At 30.1% G+C, this 12,119-nt stretch overlaps 1 protein-coding gene across 1 annotated transcript; it reads right to left on the reverse strand.

Annotated features, from left to right (window-relative positions):
* On the reverse strand, positions 3,500-6,944 carry LOC104715606. The gene is made up of 5 exons (XM_010432998.1): positions 6,600-6,944; positions 6,467-6,517; positions 6,301-6,360; positions 3,830-5,406; positions 3,500-3,626 (listed from the first exon to the last, which is right to left on the reverse strand). The coding sequence occupies exons 1-5, from the start codon at positions 6,942-6,944 to the stop codon at positions 3,500-3,502; spliced, it is 2,160 nt and encodes a 719-aa protein (XP_010431300.1).

Below are 12,119 nucleotides of genomic sequence, written 5' to 3' on the forward strand. Positions count from 1 at the left end.
ACAAAGCTTAAGGTTTTACAAATGTGTTGTTAACGTTTCATGGGGTTTTAAAAAGGTTTTAAAAAGGTTTTAAAGAGTTTTAAAAGGGTTTTTAAAAGTGTTTACAAGAGGTTTAAAAGGTTTTAAAAGGAATTAAAATATGTCTTTTAAGCGTTTTCAAAGATTTACAATGTGTTTAAATTGGTTTACAAGATGATGTGTGACCGGGTCTGAACTTATTTATATGAGTTATTTGACAACAAGACTTGTTCTAATCTGTTTTTTGTTGTTGTTTAGCATGTTGATACAGTTGTGAAGTTGTTAAGCAGAAGAGAAGAAAGTCATCCGCACTTCTATAAAAGCAAATCATTGACGTTGGCTGAAACTTCTTTTTTGAGAGAGATTGATGAATATTACTCAATATTCGTTGACAACAAAGATGAATATGAGTTCCCTGAAGAAGGATTCAGTCAACTCTTCAAGGAAGCACCTACAAACAAAATACTGGCGCCAATGTTGGTTAAGGAAAGGCTTTGGATGCCATTGATGATCAATTTGGAGAAGAAGGAGATGATTATCTACGACTTGGGCAAGCATTTCTACACCAACAAAATTAAAGACAAACAGGTGGGTGCATATGCTGTTGCAATGCCTTATATTGCCCAGAAGAAGTTTGGGATGAAAAATGATACAGAGAAATCTCCGTTCAGAATCAGTATTATAAATTGCATACCTCAAGTAAATACTGTTGAGCTTGTTTTCTAGTTTTTTGATATGGTCTCTGTAAATACTGTGGACTCTTCACTTTGTTTTTTCTTGATAGGTTGATAAGATTGAAGATAGTGGTGTCTTCATGCTAAAGACAATCGAGTGTTTGGCTATGAGCATAACAACACATGGCAATCTTTCAAATAAGTCAATTGGTGATTTACGGAAGAAAATGGCGGTTGACATCTTTGCAGGTCAGTGTAGGTTTTTACATGGTTATTTAAACTGGTTTTAAATGGTTCTAACATCAATTATATTATCTTTGCAGAATTACAAAATTACTAGGATAATGGAAGTTTGCATTTTGCTGGTATATGAACGTGATCGCATGAATAGTGCTTTAGCTTATTGCATCAAGAACAATATTTTAGTGTTTTTACTGTGACACTATTCTAAAAAAATGTTAAGTTACTCCTTTTATATATATACTTCGTTTAAGTTTACGTATTTACAATGAAGTTTAAAACGTTGTTTATCATTTCCGAATCTTTTTAAAAATAATTTAAAACTCTTGTAAATCCTATAAAATTTATTGAAATACCCAAAAAAACCCTTTTAATCCTTTTAAAATACGTTTTAAAACAATTGTAAATCCTTTAAATTCATTGAAATACCCAAAACAAAACCCTTTTAAACCTTTTAAAATCCGTTTTAAAACGCATGTAAAACCTTTAAATGGTTTTAATACTATAAAACGTAATTTATATTTTAAAAGATTTTACAATGTTTTTGTATAATAAGGGTGAAAGCCCTAGGCCTAGGCCCAATAGTAAAATATAAACCCCCCTCCCCCCTGTATCAGTTGTCCCTAAAAGTCAAGGGTTCCTCTTTCAAAAAGTACAGTTTTCCGTCTGGGATGTTGAAAGTCGCGAAATTCACTCAAATGTATTTGCTTAAATTGGGTTCTCGATTTTGTCGGATTGCAGACACAAAGTCGTCGGATTGAAAGTAGGAGTCGGCTGATTGGGTACGCGAGGACTTCAAATTGCCATTTTCTTTGTCGAATTACAGACTCTTCTACTCCCTCGTTTTTCCTCTCAGTCCTCTATTCGAATTTGTCGTCTCTTCTTCTCCCATTTGTAAGTTTGGTTTGAAATTTAATTTTGACTTCAATTTCTATTTCAATATGAATTTTTATGATGTTTTGGTGAACTCGGAATACGAAGATTAGAAATTTATCAATGTATTTAAAAGGTTTTATATTGGTTTTAAAATAGGATTTATAAGGGATCTTGGGTGCATGCCATAAATATGTTCTCTGTAAACAATGTTGACAGGTTTTGTGATATGAGTATTTTTGAAGATTCTGCGAAGAAACTGTGCTTCCCAAAAAGATTAATCACGCCAGGCACAGAGGGAGATACATTAAAGAGAGTTACTAAATATTTTTCAGAGGAAGCTGTTTTGGCGACTGTAAAGGATGCATTAAAAAAAAAAGAGTTTCAGCAGTTAGAGAAGTCTTTCTTGTGTCCAATTATGAAATTTGTTAATCGGGAAAATATCAACTTCTCGAGTCAACTGGTCCACCACTTACTACAGAGGAGGATTTTGTCTGCGAAAAACGAGCTCTGGTTTGCATTTGATGATCAACCTATGCGATTTTCGCTAAGGGAATTCGTCATTACAACAGGCCTTCCCGTAGGCACTGTTCCATCAGGTACTGTTACATCGAAAAAAGATTTGTGGATGAATGATAAAATGACCTGCAAACGTCTTCTTGATACTTTGAAAGTTAAAGGAAAAGACATGAAACCTGAGGAAATAATTAGATTAGGTGCTTTGTTACTAGTGGAGGGGATATTGATAGCTCAAAATCCAGTAGTTCAAATTCCCTTAAAGAATTTGCTGAGAGCCTGTAGTTTTGAGAATTACTGCAAGTATCCTTGGGGTGAAATTGCTTACGAATCATTAGTGAGAGATGTGAAACAAATGAATGTGGGAATGTTGGCAAAGAGACAGTATGGAATGGCTGGCTTTCCATATGCAATCCAAATCTGGTTGTTATCTTCAGTTCGCTAGCTAGGGGAACATTTTGGTGTTAGGGAAAGCATTTCAAGCCAAAATTAACATCTCCCACTGATCTTGCAATGGCGAAAGACATCTTCCCCAAAATTCAATGAAATAAAATTTGTTCTTGAGTCTTGCAAGGTACTAATACTTCTCTAGAACTTTCGTTTTTGTTTTCCAATAGTTTTAAAACACATTGTAAACTCTTTTAAAAAAATGTTAGTAACGTAATTTTGATTTACAATGTGTTTTAAACTAGTTTACAAGACTTTACAACGGATTTACAAGGGATTTCGAGAGTTATAAAAGGTTTTAAAAGGTTTTACAATATCTGTATAAGACTTTTGAGATATAATATGAATCGATTTATCTTTGCAGTTTGAAGTGTAAACAATTGTCGGTAATCCCGATGAATATAGCCATTTGGTTATGCCACCGAATGATGAAGACAAGGATTTTGATGAAGTTGTTAAACTTGTAATCCAAGGCTATAGGATGACTAAGGAGGAATGGATTGAAGGATTTATTCAAGTTGAAAAAGGAGAACAAAATAAAAAAAAAGCGTGTGAGAGAAGCTGCAGGATCATTCTTGAATCAAACTAACAAAAAAAAAGAATATCTTTTAGTGGGAAAATTGACATGATTTTAAAACATGTCAACTTACTCACAAAAGATTAGTGAGACTGGAGAATCATGTGGGGATCACTACTGCTGCTGCAACACCACAGTGGAAATCAAGGGCATTTCAAGAAGAGGAAGTAGAAGGTGTACGAGTAGAAGGTGGCCGAATAGAAGTACTAACACTCTCTGGAATCTCCCAATACTCCATATCACCTACTGGGTGAATGCTCTCTGAATATGCTAAACGCCATCTGTAAAATAAAAAAGAGGAAGATAAGACTAATATAACTTTGATAAACCTTTGAAAAACCTTGTAAAACCTTGTAAAACCTTTTTTAAACTGTTTATAAACCTTATAAATAACTTATAAAACCTTTTAAAACATTGTAAAAACCTGTCGGATCCATTACTTTAGCAACCTTTTAAAAACCTTATTAAAGAAGAGAGTTATAACCTTTCAGTGGAATGATAATCATCAACAAACATGTTTTCATTGAGATTGACATGTTTGGCAGCAGCAATTCCATGTGCACAAGGGAATTTGTCAATATCAAACATACAGCATGTGCATTTCCTTGTGTCCAAATTCACCATATATGTCTTTAAAGCTGCTTTAACCTCGAAGATATTTTCATTTACTTGACTAACTTCAAGCCAGCGGGTAGTATTATTATAAGATTCATTCATCTTATTCCCAACTTTTGTAGTAACAGCATATGGATGTCGACAGCTCTCCTCACGTCGTTCATTAAACCACCTAGTCAAAATAGACCTGATTGTATCAAACAGGCAGACAATTGGATACTCACGAGTCTCTTTTAACCTGGAGTTAATGGACTCGGCACAATTAGATGTCATAATGTTGTACCGGTTTGAAGGAGAATATGCACGTGACCATTTCCTAATATCAGCTTGCCAAAGATATTCTCCAAGATCCGGATCACCATTGGAAATTTGAGTGAACAAATAATCAAAATCATACTGAGTGTAAGCTCTTGAAGCATCATGAACAACTGGAAGAAGAGAAGCCGAAGCTCTAAATCGTGTTTCCAGGTTCTTTTGCAAGTGGAAAGTGCAGATCCCGTGATGAGCATGTACATAATTTACTGATAGCGCAGTTGCAATTGAAGAAGCCCGATCAGACACAAAAACTAGATCCTCTTCATCAGGAATAATAGTCTTCAAACACCGCAAAAACCAATCCCATGATGCATCATTCTCAGAATCAACAACAGCAAAAGCAATAGGATACAACTGAAAATTACCATCCTGAGCTGATGCAGCAAGCAAAGTCCCTTTATATTTTGATTTCAAATGGGCGCCATCAATAGAAATAACTTTTCTCATCAACTTAAAACCTCTAATTGATGCACCAAAAGCCAGAAAACCATATCTAAACTTATTATCAGAATCAGCTTTGATGTAAGTGATAGTACCTGGATTCTTCTTTTCTATCATGTGAAACCAACTCGGTAAAACCTCATAACTATCAGCAGGTATACCCCTAGCAAGTTCTGATGCATGTTCTTGAGCTCTCCATGCTTTTGAGTACGAGACACCAACTCCATGGTCATTCCTAAAAATTTCCATGAGCTGTTTGGGTCTGAGAGGAAGCTTTCCTCCTGCAAAATGGTTACTAACCAAACCAGCCAAAGTCCTTGCAGTTGCTTGGCGATGATTAACATTCCTTAAAGCAGAGTCACAGCTGTGCTGACTACTATACTTTCGAACAACAAAGCTATCTGATGCTTTAGCCTTAGTTGCAAGTAGCCTCCAACTACATTTTTCATCAATACATTTAAGAACATACCTCTTGTTGTCTGACTTAAAAGTATGAAACTCAAAACTATGCTTGACTGCATACATCCGCATCTGACTTCTCATTTCTGTTTTGTCTTTGAATAACTTTCCAAAAAACAGTGAATCCACATCGATTAGACCAGTTGAGTGTGAAGAACAAGATGGATACCCAACAGAGGTTGTCATGTTACGAGGAACACCCTCGACATATGAATTTGGTATTGGTTGATCCTGAAAGTACAAATAAATGGTTTTTTAAAAGGTTTTACAAGTTATTTAAAAGGATTTACAAGTTATTTATAAGGTTTTACAAGTTATTTCAAAGGATTTAATAAGGTTTACAACCGTTTTCAAAAGGTTTTTTAAAGTGTTTAAATGTAAGTTACCTTAGTATGAGTAGAAGTAAAATCATCAGAATTGCCAGTATATTGACTTGAAGAAGCAACAGGAGAACAATAAAAACGAGGAACACCCTCGACATATGGATTTGGTATTGGTTGACCCTGAAAGTACAAATCAATGGTTTTTAAAAGGTTTTACAAGTTATTTAAAAGATTTTACAAGTTATTTTAAAGGATTTAATAAGGTTTACAACCATTTTGAAAAGGTTTTTTAAAGTGTTTAAATGTAAGTTATCTGAGTATGAGTAGAAGTAAAATCATTAGAATTGCCAGTATATTGACTTGAGGAAGCAACAAGAGAACAATAAAAACGAGGAACACCCTCGACATATGGATTTGGTATTGGTTGACCCTGAAATTACAAATCAATGGTTTTTTAAAAGGTTTTAAAAGTTATTAAAAAGGTTTTACAAGTTATTTCAAATGATTTAATAAGGTTTACAACCGTTTTCAAAAGGTTTTTTAAAGTGTTTAAATGTAAGTTACCTGAGTATGAGTAGCAGTAAAATCATCAGAAGTGCCAGTATATTGACTTTAAGAAGCAGCAGGAGGATCACTCTCGACATATGGATTTGGTATTGGTTGACCCTGAAAGTACAAATCAATGGTTTTTTAAAAGGTTTTACAAGTGATTTCAGAGGATCTAATAAGGTTTACAGTTTTTAATAAGGTTTACAACTGTTTTCAAAGGTTTTTAAAACGGGTTGAAAAGGCAGTAAATTACCTGAGTATGAGTATAAACATCAATAGCATTCCCAACTAACAGATTTGAGCTTGTTTGATCCTGAAAGGATTTGTAAAGTATTTAAAACGTTTTACAAGTGTTTTCAAAGAATTTTATAAGGTTTTGTAAGCAATAAATAATTTAAAATTCTAAAGTAGAAAGTTACCTGAGTAACAGCAGTAACACTCTCAATAAAAGGAGTAGAGCTAGGTTGACCCTGATAAAGAAACATTCCTCAAATCAGTTACTTTTCTAAAACAATATTAGAAAGAACAAGAGAATGAGTTTACTAAAAATACCTGCTCTACAATCTCACAAAAATCCTCAACAGTAACACATAGATGAAGAACTCCTCCACTTTGTGCATATTTGAGTTTAAAAGCTTCAAGCTGCCTATCATTTCTAATAAAGATAGGAATACTACCTATAGTAGAAGACTTAGCAGGCAATGAATAACTAAGCTTTAAACATTGTGCCTGAATATCAATGTCAAAATCTTCTAATAGAATTTTTACCAACTCACTAAATCTAGTATTCTCATCAATGTTAATCAAAGAAGCTCCCCTTTCATTATCAATCTCAAATTCCCAATGAATGTTGTTGTTCAACTTCCACAAACCACATACTGAATACAATTCAATCATTTGTACACCCAAACAAATCCTGAGAAAACAAACCAATAAAACTACATTAAAAGAAGAGAGATCCGAACAACTATATCAAAGAATAACAGTAGATGTCCAAAGATCTAATAAAGGACATTATTATCACGAACAGATCTAAAAGAGCAAGTGTTAAGACCTAAAAAAATTCTGACATCAAATTTGAAATCGAAACAACAATCTAATAGCTAACACAAAATTGAAATTGAAATCAAAACAAAAATACAGAAACAAGCTTACACGATGGGAGAAAAAGACTTTATTATCACGAACAGATCTAAAAGAGCAAGTGATTAAGACCTAAAAAAATTCAATTTATAACGGCGGAGGAGAGATTTGCTTTATAAGACCTAAAAATTCAATTGCTCAATATGATGGGAGAAACACTTACACGAATGGGGTAGAAGAGACGACAAACTAAAAGAGAGAACTAAGACGACGGGAGAAACAGTGATAACGGCGGAGGAGAGATCCGACCGGAGAAGGAGAGATGTCTCCGGAGAAGAAGAGACGAAGACGAAGACGATGGAAGAAACAGTGATCACGGCGGAGGAGAGATCCGACCGGAGAAGGAGAGATGTCTCCGGAGAAGAAGAGACGAAGACGAAGACGAAGAAGGTCGACGACGGAGAAATCGACGACGGAGAAGGTAGAATAAGATTGTCGGTATAATTATAAAACAAGGGCAAAAATGTCTTTAAAAAATAAAGGAAGAGTATAATTAAAAATGATCATCAGAGGGGGTATTATTAAAAAGGGGTATCAAAGAAGGGGCATTAGTAAGAAATTCTCAAAGATAAATATATTAGTTGGAGGAATGAATGTAAAATTATTTGGTAGGATTTACATTTGAGTTTAATGTAGAGTTAAATGGAGTAACATGCCTTTAAAAATGGGTTAATTTTAAATAAATATTTTAATTTATTTTTGACTTAAAAAGAAAAGGAATACCAAGTGGTTCAATCAAAATTTAAACTTACACTTTTTAATTGTTTTGTTAATATAAACTCAACACTCACACATAATATTCCAAATTGAAAATATTACCTTTGAAGTAACAAACTAAATTAGTTTTCTTAAAAAATTACATGAACTTCAATCTAAAGATTTTTTAAAACCTCAAGAATAACTTCAATCCTTTTTTTTTTTCACTCATCAATTTAATTTATAGTGCTAGATTTCATGCAAATAGTTTCATATTTAGAGGATTTAGTTAAATGGTATTTTAGTAATTATATTATTTTCTATATTTCACTTCCAGTTAAACATGATTTTTTTTGAATTTTTTTTTTATTTTGCTTAAATCAAGAAAACCAATTTTTTGATAATTAAGTTCTTTTTGTTTTCAAAAATCTCAAATCTTAAATAATATAAATATTATATTGATCTTTACATATTTATCTATTGGATCACAAAACAAAAGAGACTTTACAAAATAAAATAGACTCTATAAATGGATAATTATATTGATCATTCTAAATTATTAAAAAAGATACATGAATATGTGAGATAACCAGAGTACATAATAGATAATTAGAGATGGATTTTTTCAACTTCATGACTTTATTGTGTGGTGAATATTGTAAAAGTATGGAAAATAATGACTTATAAGATGTTAATCTAAAAAAGACAATGAAGATAAACCTTTTAAAACATATTCTCAAATAAACTTAATTTTTTGTTAAAACTAACATATGTGAATTTAAATTTAGCAATGAAAATTTTAAAAATAAATATGAATACATTAGAAAGACAAGAAATATAAAAGAAATATTTTATTTTTATATAAAGAAAATAAAAATTGAAAACAATGTTAATTATATATAATACTTTCTAAATTAAAATATAGAATCAAAACTCTTACAACACATATTAGATATAACAACATTTGATATTGGTGAGATAGGAGGAGAGAATGATTACTTATAAGATGATAAATCCAAATTAGATAATGAAGATGAATCTTTAAAAACAAGAACAATGTAAAATATATATATATATATATATATATATCATGTAGTCTCTAAAATTAAAATTTTACAATGATATTTCATTTGTTTTTTTGTAACCCATACAACAAAAATAAGAAATTGAAAACAAAAAAAACAAAAAATGATTTGAGATATTGTGGAAGAGAATGAGAGAAGTAGAAGAGAATGAGAGAATGTGAAAATGTGAAAATGAGAAAGTAAAAAATATGCCAATATGAGAGAATGAGGCAATGCTTATTTATATGATAAAAATTGATAGAAGTTGCATTTAGAATTATTGGAGTTACAAATATTATTTATTGTGTTTGAATAAAATTGAGTGGTAGAATATAATTAATGCATAATTTATTTTCTTTTCAGTTATAATTTTATTTTAATATGTGAATTAAATGTATTATGTTAATTAGGTCTTAAATATTGTCTAAAGCAATTAAACAATTAGAAAGCAAAAAAAAAAGTATTAAATAAAAATCAACCAATAAAAAAAGACCAAAACCTTACTTTCATGTATATGATTTCTTTGCAATGTTAAAGTAAAAGCAATTTTTTTGACAAAAATAATAAAACTACATATAGATATATATACGGGTTATAACGTATATTACCTTCATTTTACAAAAGTTGTTATTTCATGTAGTAAAGTTCGACAAAAATTTTAGTCAGAAATTCCAAAGAGATAATTGTGGATGTCGTCACAATTTCGTGGAAAATTGTTGCAGAATCGATCAATGTTATTATATAGTGTATTTTTTGAAAAAATGTATCTCTATATTTATTTAGGCAATGTTGTTAGAAGTTTAACCCTACTATCATGTTGTATATTACAAAATGTCATTACATTTTAATTAATTTAATAACTAACAAAAGAAATTTTTATATTGGTTTATAAAATAATAAACAATATTTTCGAAATTATTTATTGAAACTATTTAATAAATTCTATTTATTATTTCAGAAATCTTATGAAACAATAACAAACTATTTATAACTTATTATGAAACTTAATTTTATTTATAAAACTAAAATTAAATATTTGCATCTCTAAATCATTCAATAATGATGTATATATTTTAAAATAAAGATATAACATTATTTATATTTAAAAATATAAAATACTAGATTAGGACCCGCCTGATATGCGGATGTAGAGTTTTTAAAATAAAATAAAATTTAACAAAGAATATAAAGGAAGTATTTTTGGTAAGTAAAATCTATGAAAGTAAAAACTATAAAGTATTATATTTTTGGTTTGTCAAATTGATGGTTTTTGGAAAGTAACCAATGAACATTCATGATTGGGCTGGTGGTGTTGCGTTGGTGAGGAGCGAACCTTGTTGTTGGGGGCCAAGTGTCTAAGACGGAACCCCTCCCCCTGCATTCAGAGTTAGAAGCGTTGTTGTGGGCCATGGAGCGGATACGTGCTGAGTTACCCACTATGGTGCATTTCCCTGAATATTGGTCATCCTTCTTCAACTTATTCGATGAGTTTAATTCGCTGGAGTTTTTGCCACTAGTTTCCATCTTTTGGATCCCGCATGCGACAAATTCGAAGGCAGATTATCTTGCCCGTGCTTCGTATTCTCTTATCTCTGAAATTTCTTTTGTAAACCCCTTCCCTCTGACTTGGGCAACTAACCGAGGAAATTCCTTTTAATTTATTGTTTGGTTGAAAAATAAAGATACCTTTTTAGTTAAAAAAATAGTTGTAGATGAGTTCAAAAGTATTAAAATTAAATTAAATTTTATAAAGAATATATATTTAATTTTTTTCGTAAGTAAAGACAATGTATAAAAGTAAAGAGATAAACTTTTAGTTATAGAAAATAGTTGTTTTGTTTTTGCTATACTACACTAATGTATATCCATTTACTAATCTACTATCTAAATTACCAGTAAAAGTTTATTTGTACACACAAATATATTTTACTGTTAAAACATACTTTTTAGTCTTAACTACTACCAACAAATTGTCTTTATGAACACATTAAATAACCTATTATATGCTTCTTCACTTTAACATTTTTATAGTTACAAAAACGCATACATTAATCTTACATACTCCTATCATATAACAGTCTTTTAAATAAATTATTTGATTGGTGAAAAAATATGAGACGATCTATTTTTTTTTTTACTTCAACAATCTTTTTTTTAATGTAAAGGTGAGTATTTACATTTTCTTAGAAACAGTAACTAATTGTATCATTTTCACAATTAATTTTTATCTTATATAAAAAGTAATATTTTTCTTGTAATATAGCAACTAAAAATTAAAAATAGTAAACAATATTATAATTTTGAATTTTATGGTATATATATATATAATTTATCTTATAATTAGAATTTAAATAAAATTAGGTTTTATTTTATATATTTACTTTTATATAAAAAAATTTTAGGTTAGATTTTTAATTCTTACATTTTTGTTTTTAAAATTTTTAATAATGAATTGACATATGTAAACATCTGAATGATATAATTGACACGTGTCATGATCTTGTTAAATAGTAATTTTGTCTTCAAGGTTTATATAATAAGATTATATCTAATTTATTTTATGTAGTGACATTTTATTAAAATCTAAAAAATCACAAATGTTATATTTTATTTAATATAGTGTATATACAACTAAAAAATAAATCAAAAAGTTAAATAGAAATTTCTAAACATGATCGCTTGGATTTTACCAAATTTATATAATTCACGGATTTGAACATTGTATCATGTACCGAAGACAGATTAAAAATATAGTATGATACTAAATAAATTAAATGTAAAAAATTATATAAAATGTATAGAGTGAAACAAAGAAAACATTTCTTATTATTTTATAACTAACAAATTACAATAAAATTTACACAAACATTTTTCTGTTATGTACTGCACGGTAACTATCTAATTCCTTGTTTATTTTACATGTTGGGTCATGGTAATTTAAGTCATCGTCTTTTAAATGTGGATGATCACCAAGCACTGTACTGTATATCCAGTTTGATATGATTAAGAATTTTAAAACAAATATAAGAATCTAAAAAGGTTGAAAAGTATTAAAAATTTATCTGTCCTGAATACTCAATACAATTCATATATGCCTTTCAGTAATTTCGATTCACATCGACATTTTTAACATATGTTATCATTGATGAGGCACAAGTCCTAACAATAT

This window comes from Camelina sativa, chromosome 9, assembly GCF_000633955.1.
Source record: "Camelina sativa cultivar DH55 chromosome 9, Cs, whole genome shotgun sequence".
Classification (NCBI taxonomy): domain Eukaryota; kingdom Viridiplantae; phylum Streptophyta; class Magnoliopsida; order Brassicales; family Brassicaceae; genus Camelina; species Camelina sativa.

Coding starts and splice junctions, on each gene's coding strand:
- LOC104715606 (XM_010432998.1), bottom strand. CDS start 6,944: ATGATTGAATTGTATTCAGTATGTGGTTTGTGGAAGTTGAACAACAAC. Junction 6,361..6,466: donor GTGTTACTGCTGTTACTCAG/GTAACTTTCTAC, acceptor AAATCCTTTCAG/GATCAAACAAGCTCAAATCT. Junction 5,407..6,300: donor ATGTTTATACTCATACTCAG/GTAATTTACTGC, acceptor TTGTACTTTCAG/GATCAACCAATACCAAATTC.